The sequence below is a fragment of the Mycena indigotica genome, assembly GCF_014461135.1.
Source record: "Mycena indigotica strain 171206Taipei chromosome Unknown Mind.scaff0004, whole genome shotgun sequence".
NCBI classification, from domain to species: domain Eukaryota; kingdom Fungi; phylum Basidiomycota; class Agaricomycetes; order Agaricales; family Mycenaceae; genus Mycena; species Mycena indigotica.
This window is the reverse complement of record NW_023503003.1, coordinates 1,930,039-1,945,082: the sequence shown is the minus strand read 5'-3', so window position 1 is coordinate 1,945,082 and position 15,044 is coordinate 1,930,039. Positions and strand designations below refer to the sequence as shown.

The following is a 15,044-nucleotide window of genomic DNA, read 5'->3' as shown; positions in this document are numbered from 1 at the left end:
TGGCAACCGTTTTCCGTCCATCCAACATCCACAACCATGCGCTCAGACTCTGCAGATCCTATGTACCACGAGTGAACTTGTACAGGTTGGGCTATTTCTAGCATCAGCTAAAGGGGTGCTAGCTTGACGTGTTCGTGACGGCTTCCATGCAGATGCAGATGGCCGCATGCTCTCCTCATTGTCCAACTTTTTGACGCGGAACCCTGACGACCGCTCTACCTCTCATCTCACTCCCGTGTTGTGCAATCACCACCGGCGCCTTTATAAGGTGTCAGCACCCATCGTTCAACTCTCCAGTCGACTCTTTTCTTACCGACCGCCATTCTTTCCTTGCTCTCCATGTTCAACAAGGCGTCTCTCCTTCTTACCATCACCCTCGCTGTGTCAGCCTTCGCAGGTCCAACCCGCGAGCCAAACCCGTCCAAGCGGGAATCGGATGGCGTCGCCATTCCAATGGCGAAGCGCGCTGGGCTGACTACTTCTGCTGGAGTATTCGACCACGACAGGGCCATTGCAGCCACCGTCCTCACAGCTAACAAACACCGGAACAACTTATTGTCTTTGAAAGAGAACAAGGGTATCGCCGCCTTCAATGCGGTCCGACTCTTTCATTTCCCGAAAGTTCATTCATACTTATTGTTATGTAGGGTGCGGAAATTAAAGAGCTCCGGAAAACGCCGCTTGATGTTGAGGCGCGTATGCAACAGCGCGCTGTTAAGCGCCAGTCTGAGAAGCTCACCGATGAGGAGAACGACCTCGAGTGGGCTGGCTCGATCTCTATTGGCACACCTGCCCAGAAATTCCTCATCGACTTCGACAGTGCGTGGTTCTTGAACTGGTATACGTTTCCAACTAAGAAATGCCACAGCTGGCTCGTCCGACCTTTGGGTGCCATCTAGTTCTTGCACAAGCTCCACGTGCAAAAAGAAGAGCCGCTATGCTGTATCCAAGTCTTCCTCCAGCGCCAAGAAGTCGGGCTCCTTCTCTATCCAATATGGCGATGGTTCCACCGTCAGCGGGGGCGTCTACACTGACACAGGTGGGATTAATCATTTCTACAGTTAGGGTCTTTTGGCTAACATCACCATAGTTGCTGTTGCGGGCATTAAAGCGAGCAAGCAATACTTCTCGCCTGTGACCACCCTCAGCTCCAGCTTCGACGACGACCCTATTGACGGTAAGCCCACCGTATCGCCACCGACCGCCGCGGCTGTCATGCTAACTTGCTCACTACAGGTATTCTGGGTCTGGCTTTCCCTGCCATCTCGAACCTGAAGCACGACCCCTTCTTCTACACTGCAGTCAGCAACGGCAACGTCAAGACCCAACAGTTCAGCTTCTACCTCGCGCAAACGGGCTCAGAGCTGTACATTGGTGGGACCAATTCGAAGCTGTTCACTGGCGCAATTGAGTTCCACTCCGTCGATGCGTCCGGTGGATTCTGGCAGGCCACGAACGGCAAGGTCAAAATTGGCACCTCGACCGTTGTCTCTGGTATCCAAACCATTATTGACTCTGGGTATATCTCTTCTCCTTCTCGTTGTTATGAGGAGTGTTGATAGCGATTTCAGCACCACCCTTGCGTATGGGCCTCCCGATGCCGTCAAGAAGATCTTTGCAAGTGTAAAGGGATCTAAACTCTTCGACGCTTCCAATGGTGCGCCGGGAAAGTTGATGAAATCTGCATAAGCTTATGGTCACCAGGCTTTTACTCGTATCCATGCAACTCCCCACCTCAGGTAAGCATAGCTTTTCTTGTTATACAGTAATCAGCACTGATACGATTATAGATCTCCTTCAACTGGGGAGGCAAAGACTGGACAATTTCTTCCGCTAACATCAACCTTGGCCAGACCAAAGCCGGGTCAAGCGACTGTGTTGCGTCGCTTGCCGCGCAGGATCTTGGGTTGGGCAACGGAGTGTGGCTGCTGGGCGATGCCTTCATGAAGAACGTCTACTCTGTTTTCGATGTGAAGCAGAAGGCAGTTGGGTTCGCCAAGCTTGCATAAACATTAATCACAATAGAACAGCATTGGACGCTATCTTGTACTCATACCCGCACTGACATTCACTCATTCCTCGATTACTGGCGTGGGAATTTTATTGACGATAAGATTTAGATTATCTCTGCTGACAAACACTTTACACGTTATGCTGACCTCTCACAGTCTATTGATACTCTGCTTGGATACCCACCCTTACGCAGCTGACTGAGGCACCTTTCCTCTTTAAAGGACGCCTGTAATAGCTGAATGACCACCATGATTGAATTCTTCACCATCCCCGCCCAAACTTTGCATTCAGCGACAATCATCCTCGTTCATGGCCTGGGTGACTCTGGCCACGGCCTCAAACAACTCGCCACGACGCCACCCAGCTCCAATCCGCTGAGCTGGGGCACTGTAAATTCGTTCTCCCACATGCGTTCGTCGTCTGAGCAGCCTCAAATCTTTCAAAGTTGATGACCAAACAGGCCAAAGCGGGCCATAACCGCCAACAGCGGACGCCAGATGCCTGCCTGGTACGATGTCCGGTCCTTTTCTCCCCCAGCAGCAGACGACGAGGCCCAGATGCTCGAAAGCCTTGCATGGCTCGAGGGGCTGATTGACAACGAAGTTGCTGCGGGCATTGCGCTCCAGCGTATTGTTGTCGGCGGGTTTTCACAGGGCGGCACCATGTCGCTCCTCCTAGCTTTGGTTTCGAAGCTTCGCGTGCGCGGGGTGGCAGTCTTGAGTGGCCGCCTTCCGCTCCGTGATGCGCAGGGTGGGTATTCACGGGCGAAAGAGGTGAGTTTCGAGAATATTTCTCCCTTTTCGAAGCACAACTGATTTCACCCCCCAGCTGTCCGTGCCACAGGCCGCCAGCACTCCCATCTTCTGGGGTCACGGAAAAGCAGACGCAGTGCTTACCTATACTCTCGCGCTTACCTCTATCGAATATTTGACCTCCGAGATCGGCGTACCGCCATCCACTGGCGGTACCACCGGGCTCACATTCAACGCTTATGAAGAACTGGGTCATTCAATCAGCTCGCAAGAGATCGACGACTTGGTGGCATGGCTCCAGAACATCGTTCCTTAACCAGCATACTCCTATGAAGTCTTCATCCAAAACTTTTAAATCTACATTATTGGGCTACATCTTTGGTATGAGTGCTTTGCGAGGGTATCGATACAAGAGGTATGTCAGGTTTCACCAACTGTTCAACATGGTCTGTGCGCATTCCTGAACGAAGAAGATGAGCAAGTGCCAAGTAAACCAAGACTAAAACTCACTTTGAGCCGCGGAAGATTTTGCACAATGGCGACATTCACGATTGTTTTCAATTTCCTCCGCACCTCCGCTTTGTTTTGCGTTTGCTGATATGCGCCAGAGCACTGGCAATAGCGCGAGACATTGTCTGACTGGATTTGTTGGCACTTGGAGCAGCGCAAATCTTGCTGCGCAAATGACCTCTCCATGCTGTAGACCATGTCAATCAACGTAAACTCGATTGCGAGCCGGTCGTATTCTCCCCCGCACTCCCCACATGTCCAGCGTTGATGCGAGCCGGTGCTAGTCACCTCCAAGTCTGTGTCGCGGCAGAAATCCATGTCACGCATCACCTCGCAATGCTGACAAGCCACATTGAACAGCTTCAAGGGCTCGCAGGGGTTGCGGAAAACAGCCTCGGCCGCAAATTCGCGCACCCCAATCAGCTCGAGCAGGCTCCGCTTCAATAAGCCTAGCTCGACATGGTACTCCTTTGCCAGACCCAGCGCAGCACAAATCATCTTCGTGAGCTCTAGGGTAGGATTGGCGAAATGGAGATGAGAACCAGGAAGGAGCGGGAAATCGAACTGTACGATGGCATCTTCGTCCATAACGGCGTCACGATATCGCTCCTGAGCAGCCCCAACCAGCCTCAAAAGCTTCCGCGTAAGTCGCCGCGAAATAAACTCTTGCACCATCTCCATCTCTTTCGCCTTTCCAGCGTCGCGTTGGGTCGAATCTGGGGCCCCATCGGCATTGTGGATGATACGAAGCGGAGCTCGCCCGCCTCCCGTTATTCGTTGCCGCAGTTTATACATCTCTACGATGAAATACTGAATAGCGGCTTTGAAGTCATCTTGCACGGCTGGCGGCAGGAATTTGGCGATGTTCCAATTATCCTCAACTTCGAGAGTCTCTGGTGGGTCAACGGCCTCTGGGTCAGAGCAGACAATCCCGCCTGAGTTGGCCTGGTCCATGAACAGCAGATAGTCGTAGAAGGTACCGGCGTGCAGGTAAATATGCTGGAATAGCTCGTGCGAGTTGACCGCGCTTGTGATGTAGGTCGCATAAGCATGGGCGGTACCGGGTGGTTTCGATGTCGCAAGGACAATGCGGCTGAAATCGGCATAGACGATATGTGACCCGAGTCGTTTGAATTCGGCAAGCAATTGGATGAAGGTCTTGCGCATCAATCCGTGGACGAAGCGGTGAATGCTAGAGTCGTACATGTGAGATGCACAGGAGCTGATCCATCTCCAGAAATGGTCCAGGACCATGTTTGCCGGACCATCGAATTGACTTTCTATCTTGTCAAGAAGCCACATTTTGACCATCGACCGCATAATACTAAACATCTGCGTCGAAATGTTCGATTCGCCAAGCGTCAAGTCACGCGATGATTCTCCCTTGGCATACTCGTTCATGGTTTTAGACACCGAGTCGAAGGCGGTCGCACCACCGCTTCCCTCCAGTTCGTTCACGACAAGCGAGTGTAGAACAGAGTTGACAGCCAGATTGCGGACAACGACTTCGAGACAGACGTTCGAATATGCACCGGGAGACATGAACTCCGTTTTGGGAAACTCTTCAGTAGGTCGCCGGTCGTCCTCGATACCACCGAGGTCGGGTCGCTCGCCTGGAGACCACCATAGAACCATGTCTTGTTGAATAAGACGGCGAGCGAATGATACATCTGAGAGGAATAGTGGGTGGTCTCCCTCAATATGTCCAATCGGTATGTCATAGTAATCTGCGATTGTCGCCATCCGATCCAAATGTGGGCCAACAGCAAAGTAGCGACGGAAGAGCTTCTTGGGGAGGTCGGTCTGCCACGGATACATGTCGAGGATGTGTGAAGTTCGCGCTTTGGTCATCGAGAGGACGGGGAATTTGGACAACTTGGGGACGAGTCGCTCGAAGTAAGAATCGTCCTTGCTCGAAGACAAAACTATGATGTATGATTTGTCTTCCAATAACCCAAGTTCGCGAGAGAGGGCCTTGAGGGCCGTACCATCGTTGCCGTGATATGTGGTGCTAAACTCTAGGGCATCGGGATAGGGATATGGACTCGATTTGGCGTACGCAGATTCCCGGAAGGTAGTAAGAAAATCCGCATATGTACTCGCCAATCGAGAAACAGGTTGCCTCCGAGTTGCTGGGTCGACTAGATGCATTTTGACCGTCCCGTTTGGAAGAAACAGCGCAAATACATGGAGAGGTGAATTGGCACCCTGGGCATGGAACAAAAACAAGTATTTTTTGTCCTGGCCGCGGTCGAAATACTTTTGTTTCGAGAAAGTGCTTCCCGCGCGGTCCATTTGAGAGAGATCCAGGCCGGTGGTCTGAGCCCGGTTGAGAGACGTGCTCGAGTCATTGGTTGAGCAAGTCTTGCCTAGCTTGAACACCGCACGCAAGTACAGGGGCACCTACAATCGTGAGAATCATTACATCAATATCGCGGTCACATGACTTGCCTGTAACTCGTAAACGCCATCCACATTTGGATCGTTCGTCAAGTCGATAAAATGCTCCTGGTTTTGCTGGTACACATCCTCTCTGACTGATATCTTGTAAAGATTTGCAGAAGAAAGGTCTCGCGGCAGACTACGCGTAACCTTCTCCCAGACGTACAACTCGGTTTGGAATAACTCCTCTTTAGCGGTACGCATGTTGATGTAGAATTCGCGAGGAATCCGCAATGGGAGCGAAACAATGTCAGAGTCCACTGACAACCAAAGGAGATACCGTCCCGGAGTTTTGCTTGGACGAATTTGGATGACGTCCCATCGTCGATTTGTTCGAACCTTGACGTTTTTGAACATCTCTGGTACAACCACAGGCCCACCCGAGCCATTGCGCAATTGCTGCTTCAGCCTCCAGCGCGGCCGCATAGCCTTGATCCATGCAGAGTAGTTTACTGAAGGACTCGGAATCGGCGTCTCTTCTGGCGCTGGAGCCTCCTTCCGCATTCGTTTCTTCACCACAGCCCGTTTCTGGCCACCTTCTCGGTCCCCTTCCCCACCAATATCTTCGATGTCTTGCGTTTGGGGTTGGGTTTGCTGCGTCTTCTCCTCCTCCGTCATCACTCGGAAGAAGTCTGTCATCTTGTTTTGCTTGAATTTGTCTACCGCACCAGCGACACGACGGTGAAGCCAGTCTGGATGTCGAATTCTCGGAACAGGGTTGGCAACTTTCTGCATTGCTGCGGGGATCGTGATGAGCTTCTGGATAACGGACCCAAGTCGTTCAATATAATACTGCCAGTCCAGAATCTCCCGCAATTCGAAGGTGGTTAAGCTGTTGTCTTTGAGCCATTTCCGAAGATAGGTTCGCTTGACACTCTCTTCGGCAGAGAAAATAGCAACAGGGACAGCGCGTTCTGTAACTGGAGCGCCTATCGGTTTTGCGGAGATGATGAACTTGCACGCAAGGCCCTTATCCTTGACCATTTGATCACCGAGGAATTCCGCTAGTCGTTTAGCTGTGCTGATAGATGTCGATTTCTGGCCCGCATATTCCGCGAGCGTCCTTGACATGCTACGGTTCTCTGCAATCAGCTCGACCAACTCTTCGTCACTCAAATTATCCGCGTGACTGAACAAAACGTCGAGCCATTGGTCTGCAACTTGTGCAACAGCAGCATAACACTCCTCCGTTGTCGTTCCCAGCAAAAACTTCTCGAACAACTGCGATTGGAAGATTTTGATGAGCTGCAACTCTCCGCGTCGCTTGACTTCGAATCCCTTCAGCTCTGCGAGACTTCCGTCGTCATTGAACACGGCGTATCGTTTTTTCAACAGTTTATCTTCCTCCTTCGAAGACGGCAGAATCATTGCCTTGTACGGCCCATCCAACTCGAAGAAGATAGAGTTCTCGCTGTGGACGACGTACTCGCCCGTGTTGGGATCCAGGTCATGATACTGATGGTTTGTAAACTTGGCGTGGACAAGATGGTTGAGCATTGTGCAGGGATACGAAAATCCAATCGATTTGCCGTTGTCGAGTTTGAACTTGAAGTTCTCCGGGAACACTCCTGGAAGCATGCACCATATTCCATCCGTATCGAGCTCCAACGGGCGACCGATCTGCTCCACCAATGCACGCGCCATCTGAATGATCGTCGCACCAGTTAGGCACGTGATACCAGCCATCTCCATCGAATGCCATCGGGCACCTTTGCGCATCACGTACCCGTAGAACGAGTTGAGAATGCACTTGTGGGCGAGTTGCAACGAGTCATACAACACGATCATCTTCTTTGCCTCGTCAACTTCGCCCAACGACTTGCCCTCTGCAACGACCGTGTCGAGGTTCTTTTTCCAGGTTTTGTGCAACCCTTTATACTCATATCGGCGGTCCCGAAAGCGGCGGACAGTGTCGACGTAGAATGGATTCTCCCGTTGGCAGATAATGGCTTCGCGGTTCTCGATCTTGGTGTCTTTGGTCTTTTTGTAAACCTTGCGCGAATAGTCTCCCAGCCGCTTGTGCAAAAGGGCAGTCTGCTCGGCCTCCGTGAGGTCCGGGAATCTTCGTTGCGGGCCCCCAAGTTTCTTGGGCGGGAAACTCTCCTGATTGAGCGCATGTTTGATCATGTTGAACTCGTCCCGATGAGCAGGGAAGTACTCTCCCCTCCACGCCCATTCCAGCCGCCTATCGCAGGTCTTACCAGGCCGATTGTAGTCGCATACAGCACATACGGCTTCGTCCACCATCGAGTCAGGTTGAAGGCGGTTCGACAACATAATGTTGGGGTACATAGCGGCTACATCCAAATGGTAGATGAGCGGGTTGTCCATCCTGATTGGCTCGTCGCGCATAACTTCAAGCATTCTTTGGATTTCGTTCTTGACCTCGTCGTAGTTGGTCACTTTGTCCATTGATGATTGGGACTCTTCGACGATACAGAATGTCAGTGCCGCATCGAGTTCCTCGATAAGCTGTGCATGCTTTCAGCAAGTCGACTGGATCTTGAAAATGAGTCTAACCTGTTCAATTGCGGAAGGTTCGATCTTGAAATGTGTCGGAATATCACTCCTGAATACTCCAGCCTCCAACGCCTCTACGTGCCCACCGACATAGGTTTCGGTTGCAACGAGATGTCCGTTATACATGGCTCCATGGCTTTCTTCATGCTTGTTTGGCATGATAATGTGTCCACGATACGCTTCAACCTGGAATTTTCCATCGTTAACTCTGATGTTTTTTCACTGCAGGCAAAACAAAGATCACCATCAATAAAGTCTCGCAGAGAGTTCCGCTTCCTTTGCGGAGAACCTCGTCGGCCTTGAGCGGGATGATGTTGCACAACGAAAAGATGAATGGGTGGACGTATTTCATGTAGAGGTAATATGTCGCAACAGCATCTGACACTGAATACTGCGCAAGTACTTGGGGTTGTTCAACCGCGTATCTATCGGGACTGTCAGCAAATCCGAAGAAAAGAGAATCAGAAGGCATACGGTGTCATCAGTTCAGGATCGAGTTCGATGGGATTGTACCCCAGCTTTGCAGTCGTGACCGCCTTCAAACCTTGACTTCCCTGGGGTAAATACGAGTCCCGCTTCACCCACCGGAAGCAGTCCATGTGGACGCAACAACGACTCTTGTACTCGTCCTCCAAATCTTTGGCAAAGCCGGTTTCGAGGAACATGTCGATACCGTTGGCTTTGGCACGTGCATCGAGGAATGGAAAGTCGAAAAAGTCGCCGTTGAATGTGGCCATTACAGTTGGCTTAACTTCTTGAATATGAGAAAAGAAGCGACGAATTGTAGCTGCCTAGGACAATCAATTCCCTGAAAAGATTGTAATGCTTGGAAAGCGCACCTCATCCTTCTCATTGAACACAATGAAGGGGCCCTCATACCCCTCCTTGGGCGTATACTCGAAATCATCGATGTCTTCACTAACGATGTCACGGTTTGTGATGAGGTAGCCCTGACCATCAACCATGTACGAAATCATCATGACCTGATCTATGGCCTGGTCAGGAAACTTGAGTGGCGCTTTTGTCGTCTCTATATCGTAGGCCATGACGACGGGGTCCGCACGTTTGACTCGTTCCGCGATGTGGCGAAAAGCAGGCTGGCCAGCGGTAAATGTGACTGCATACCAGAGCCCAACACGGATGTCGTTGTCGATGGCGACACGAAGGTAATATGGCACGTCGAACTCGCGAACGTCAATGATGCTTTCTCGAGGGTCCCTGTCCCGAATTCCATTTTTCTTCGTCGCCCGACCACCCCATTCGTCTTCAAAATCTATATCCATGCTCGCGCTTGCTGATGCGCTGACAACTTCAGCATACGCGTCAACGGCGTCGCGTTTGGCACTATTGGCCAGTGCAAGAGGGACTATCTCTCTTCGAACTGCGAGGAGATCTGATACGTTGCGAAAACAGAGCTGCAGATATAATCGCCGATGTCCCATGAGATGGTTCGGGAGTTTGAGGTCTTCCTTCCATTCGCGTGTGATGCGGCATATGAGCCCTTCATATTTCTTGTTTAGCCACTCCTCTATCGTCGTTTCTGTGCCGTTCTAGGCAAACATAAGAGTCTTCAAAGAACGGAAGACAAAAGACGCGCCTTGCAGGAAATATAGAAGTAGGGTTCGTATTGGTAAGTGCATTTAAACATGCCGCCATCGTCTTGAATGAAGTAGAAGTCAACAGCAGCCTTGCCTGAGGGCCACTCAGCGTCTTTGACTAGTGTCTAAGCCATGTGAATTGCTGTCGTCGAAAGCAACGAGAAAAAGGCAACACACCGGATGCATGTTGACGAGCCAGCCTTCCTTCTGCAATCCCTCTTGAACTCTTGGAAACCCGAGTTTTTCGTCGACTTCATCAGACACCCTGACTTCTTCGAATCGTTCGGCAAGTTGTGTCCCGTCATCGTCGCGTCGCGGTGCGCCTTCTGACCCTGCTCCCCCTCCCCTCCCACGTCCTCGCCCTCTGCCGCCTCTAAAGTGTACGGAGCCACCTCCGCGCTGGCCACGAAATGAGCCTCGTCCACGAGAAGAGAGGCCAAAATTGCTTGACCCTCGGGCCATGATGGAACGAAACGCGAAAGGTCACGCTGTGTGATGTAACGGTCACGTCGTGTAACCTCGTGTAACGTGCAGCTTCCTTCCAACGAACACCCTGAACGACGGAAATGCAAACACTCATTTCGACCAACCCTATCTCTCCTGAGGAAGAGTCTCTTTTACGGAAATATTATGGTGCCCAGGCCACTACGCCCTTCATGGAATTTCCAGATTCTGAGCTTATAATGCACAATCGTGACCATCGATTGCAAGTAAACCTCGTTGCAACCTCAGGAGTCACTCCAGCTGGGCAGCCAAACTCGTACAGACATCGTTATAATGTTCCGTTCATCTCTAGTCCGATTTCATACCCCAAAGATTCAATTCGAGCTATCATTGCCAACGCAGCTTCATTAGCCCTCTCCATCCGTCTGCACCAACACTTCCTTGACGGAAACCACCGCACCGCGCTGCTCGCCGCTATATTCTATCTCTCCTCACACTCTATTCTCCTTACATCGTCCTTTTCAGTATATCGCGCCTATACCATCATCAGTGCTCGTTTTCATCCCGGGAACGAATCCAACTCACTCGACGACAGTGCTACAGCCTATGCCCTGAACCATCTCATGCGGTACCTCCGTCGAAGGACCACTCGCTGTCACGGTCCACAACCGCCAGTTGGTAGAGAGTATCTTGACCCAATGACCGACAGTGTACGGCGACTCCCAGTCACAGTATCTCGCGTAGAGCTCTTGGCTATAAAACTGCGTCAGGATGCCTCTAAGAGCCTTCGGCGTTCGCTCAGTCACGAAGAAAAGGTACTGCTGAGATGGACCTTCCCCGAGTTCGCGAAAGGCCCTGGGAAATTGCGGTAATTTAAAACCGGAAATGTCTACATAGCGAGGGTCAGGATTATAGCCCACGAAACGCGGGGGGAGCTCTTTCGGAATTGTCCCGTAATATTTCACTGCCATACTATTACAGTTTGAGGTTTCAGTTTCGTATGTACGATACGTGGATTATAGGGGGCATTATTTGGGGATAAGGAAATGCTCCATCCGCGGGTTTTAGAAGCAAGATATGCAGGTTTGATAGCAAGCTGGCAGCGTAGGGAAATAGAATAGACTTCGCCATTCTGCACCTAATCAGCATTGAAAAGGGCAACCAAAGCCTACACCTCATTGACAAGTCGACAAGTTTATTGGTGGTTCCATCATTTACGCTCGATGAGCGCGTTTGCATTGGAATTTTTTGACGATATAGGCAACGCAGCGCTAGAAGGTGTGTCTCAGCAGAGCAAATATGGTTAGAATGACGCACCCGGAAGAATCTCAACAGTGCACGGAACGTGGAGGTCTGAGCCGGCTGCGTCGCAGGCGATAGTAATTTCTGCTGGACAAAGGGAAGGATGTCACGTAAGAAGGCGATGGTAGTGATAAGAATGCTTTACCTGGGCAGCAATGGATTTCGGTTCGCGAGGCATGTATTCGATTGGGGTCCAAGGAAATACAAGTACGTCGTTGTTTGGCCTCTGGGTGATAACGAGAGTAAATGAAGGGAAATTTGGGGGCAGAGGCAGCTCGTAACGGCAAACCGTTAAGGGCGAGGGAGTGAGAGGCGCGAAAGGATGAACAGGGCCGGTTGTGGAGGCCATGGAATGAAGACAAGGTCGAAGTGGTGGGAGGAATGAATAAAGACCTCTGAGAATTTATATGTGGGTTGCTCTGCCGTTAAGTGCTCCGTTCTTGAATCGCGCACTATCCTCAATGCCGACCTCCGATCCAGCAACACACAATCCGCACTTCTTGCAGACGACCAACGTCAGGCAATAGAACGAGCTCCAAAGCCGGAGCATGCGTAAACCACGCCCAAGAAAAGGGTAGATGACGATCGAGACTGAACAAATGTGTCAAGAGAAGGCTTTTATGGTGAATATCCGCCTGCTAAGCAAATATGCAAGTTCTAAGGCAGGTGACTGCAAATCTGGACCAGCATTATTCAAGTCGAAGAAATACCGCAAAGTGACACCACGAAACAAGCTGTGTCACAACGTGTTAATCGTTACACATGGCGATTATGCGCGACCCTGGACATGCGATCGCCTCTCTTGGTTCCCGGATATCTTCAATGCCTTCATTTCGTTGAAAGATCTTTTGTGACACGTAAAGCATCAGCATCTTGTTTGCGAACTTGTCGCGAATGTGGGAGGTCTGAATGTTAACAAATTGTCTGCCAGCCACACCAGAAGATTAAGAGCTATAGTGCATTGCCATGTTGGATCAGCAGCCAAGATGAAGTCAAGCTTCACGACGTCCGTCGACAAAGAGCATTTTGGGCCTACTAGACAGCACCATGATTCTTTGCGGTCGCTCTAAAAAAAAGAGTAGGTCGCGAAATAATAACCAAACAGCCCACGCACCCAAGACCCAAACCAAGGCAATAAGAACCTGGAGAATCTTTGCATGCCCAGCTTTCTCTTGCGTCTTAGCGCCCAAGTTTCTGACTCCTTGATATATGCGCTGGCGAGAAGCGAACTTGCTTGCGGCTTGCGACATATCTATCGTGCAGTTCAACGTCAGAAGACTCAGAACGTCTTGGAAGTTCTGCAGTACTACTCCAAAACTCCTCTGTTGTTCGCACAATAGAGGGTGGGTTGTTTCTTGAACATTTGTGAACACTGGCCAACATTGCCAAATGACCGAGCGACAACCGAATGGATTAGTTATGGGCCATTTATCCACACGAAAGTCAAATCGGGAGGGACACTGAGGTTTGGTCGTGCAGGTTTGTGAATTTTGCGGATAGGAGAGGGGTAGCTGGTGGTTGGGTGGTGGAAAGCAAGAAATCACAATTTCAAGTTCCGATTTTGGCAAGGCATACATATTCATTCTCTGCAGCAGCTACCACAATGTTTGTATGGTTCAGGACCTGTAAAGTCTTGAGCTCCCATGGCATTGCTTACATTCTTCTCGGCTATACTAGTCCATAACGTCGACAGAGTCGAGCTCGAGGTCAAATCGCTTGGTAACTTTCAGTCCCCCAATTGTTCAAGACCTAGGACATAACCAATCTTTCTGCCCCTCCGAAGCCTTTCTCTAGATTCTTGACAAAATATTCAGCTATTTCCCTACATTCCTTCGGGCCTTCACGCTTTCTGTTGATCGAACTGCTCTGAACTCACTCAACATAACTCTGCCAACCTTCTCTAAATTTCGTCCTCCCAAACGTCGACTTCATGGCAATGAGGGTGATTCTCACGCAAGCATTTCGTTGTTCGCAGACTGCGACGTCAATCCTGCTTCTGTCGCGATGAAGCATTCTGGTGTTCAAAGAGTGGAATCAAGGTTATTCTGAATCTAGTTTGCGAATTGCGATCACAATGCACCAAATGCCAGCCATGAACAAGTGGCTGGATGGAGATTCTCTGAACTTACACGCTCGAGTGAGAGAGCAAGCAATATAAACGAAAGATACCCGGTTAAGCCTAAGCTGGATCATATCGATAGAAGCAGACGATGCTTTCAGTCGCTTTCGAAGAGCATGGCAAAAAAATTCACTGTGGGGTATATCCTCGCTAATACCGGATTCAATTGGGTCCCACTGCAAGTATAATTGTTCCAGTCTTCTAATTTTAATATTATTTTACACTGAAGTCAGAAAACAACTGTCCTCCCCCAAGGTTTCCACTGGTATATGTACATATCCAACACAGAAATTGACTCAACTCAACTTACTTGTTTTTGGCCAGAATCTCGAATGCGCGAATACCTTCCTTTCCAAAAAGTGTTGCACTTCCAACGACATGAGCTCCTGCCTTTCTCATACGCTCCGCTGCCGCAGCACTGGTCACACCCCCGATGCCAATAATGATCAAATCGCGCAGGCCAGAATTAGAGCCCTCCGAAGCCAAAGCTTTGGAGAAGCTGTGGACATTTCCAAGCGCAAGGGGATGCAGAGCGTCTCCAGCCAACCCTCCAAGCCCAGTGGGCAGGGCAAACTCTGACGCAGCAGACTCGTCGACTTGGTCTGGGAACAACAACGAGTTTCCGAGAGTGTTAGTGCATGCAATATAGGCTATTGGGCTTCGTGCGCCGCCAGAGCCAGGTTGGAGGGTACAAAGAGCACGGAGGACGCTGATCACTTCGATAAACTGGGCTGCATGAACGTATGGCGGGAGTTTAAGGCCAATGGTAAGAGTTGGGTCGAGAGCCCACGCATCCGCAAGTACACTGAGTAGAGGGACGAGTTCTCGGGGGGTATATCCCGCCGGTGGAGAGCCTTGAATATTAGGGCACGATGTATTGAATTCGATGCCGACTTGCGGGTGTTTAGCACGCAGCGATTGGATGGCGGAAACGGCGAGCTCCATTGACTTTGGATCGGAGGCGGTGGTGCTAATAATGAATGGTTTCTTCGTCTTGGCACTGGAGAGAATGGTGTCGATCCAGAGAAGATATTGGGCGAGTTCGTGAGGGCTGTAGCCATATGAGTTGATGGAGCTCAGAGACTGCGAGGCAAAGGCAGCCTTAAATGAAGTTGGTCAAGGATTACTTTGCGAGCGGAATGGCGCTGACTGTGTGAGTCGCGTCTTCAGTAAAGCCTTGTAGTGTCGCAGTGCGAGTGATGACTGCTCCGGTGTAGTCGCAGTCAAAGAGTGCTTGGAGCTGCTGTAGGTCCGACGCCCATGCACAAGAGGCATTTACCAGGGGCGTAGATAGTTCCAGACTGCCAATGTGAATCATGATCGTGGAAGTTTGTGGAGAAGCCA

The 15,044-nt window shown here is 50.6% G+C and overlaps 4 protein-coding genes across 4 annotated transcripts; 2 read left to right on the top strand and 2 right to left on the bottom strand.

Moving 5' to 3' along the window:
• Positions 1–339: 339 nt before the first annotated feature.
• On the top strand, positions 340–2,009 carry MIND_00438300 (Acid protease; the record flags this gene model as incomplete). The annotated part of the gene is made up of 8 exons (XM_037361198.1): positions 340–597; positions 648–819; positions 869–1,039; positions 1,091–1,177; positions 1,237–1,519; positions 1,572–1,657; positions 1,705–1,739; positions 1,791–2,009. The coding sequence occupies 8 exons, from the start codon at positions 340–342 to the stop codon at positions 2,007–2,009; spliced, it is 1,311 nt and encodes a 436-aa protein (XP_037221490.1).
• Positions 2,010–2,261: 252 nt separating this feature from the next.
• MIND_00438200 (uncharacterized protein) lies at positions 2,262–3,081 on the top strand (the record flags this gene model as incomplete). Its single annotated transcript, XM_037361197.1, has 3 exons — positions 2,262–2,431; positions 2,474–2,786; positions 2,842–3,081. The coding sequence occupies 3 exons, from the start codon at positions 2,262–2,264 to the stop codon at positions 3,079–3,081; spliced, it is 723 nt and encodes a 240-aa protein (XP_037221489.1).
• A 111-nt stretch (positions 3,082–3,192) lies between these two features.
• Positions 3,193–10,297, bottom strand: MIND_00438100 (DNA polymerase epsilon catalytic subunit; the record flags this gene model as incomplete). Its single annotated transcript, XM_037361196.1, has 9 exons — positions 3,193–3,225; positions 3,276–5,678; positions 5,727–8,189; positions 8,238–8,423; positions 8,482–8,662; positions 8,712–9,028; positions 9,077–9,787; positions 9,817–9,960; positions 10,013–10,297. 9 exons carry the CDS (start codon positions 10,295–10,297, stop codon positions 3,193–3,195), a joined length of 6,723 nt encoding a protein of 2,240 aa, XP_037221488.1.
• A 3,709-nt stretch (positions 10,298–14,006) lies between these two features.
• MIND_00438000 (DHO-dh domain-containing protein) lies at positions 14,007–15,036 on the bottom strand (the record flags this gene model as incomplete). Its single annotated transcript, XM_037361195.1, has 2 exons — positions 14,851–15,036; positions 14,007–14,801 (listed from the first exon to the last, which is right to left on the bottom strand). Exons 1-2 carry the CDS (start codon positions 15,016–15,018, stop codon positions 14,007–14,009), a joined length of 963 nt encoding a protein of 320 aa, XP_037221487.1. The 5' UTR covers positions 15,019–15,036.
• Between the last annotated feature and the right edge of the window lie 8 nt (positions 15,037–15,044).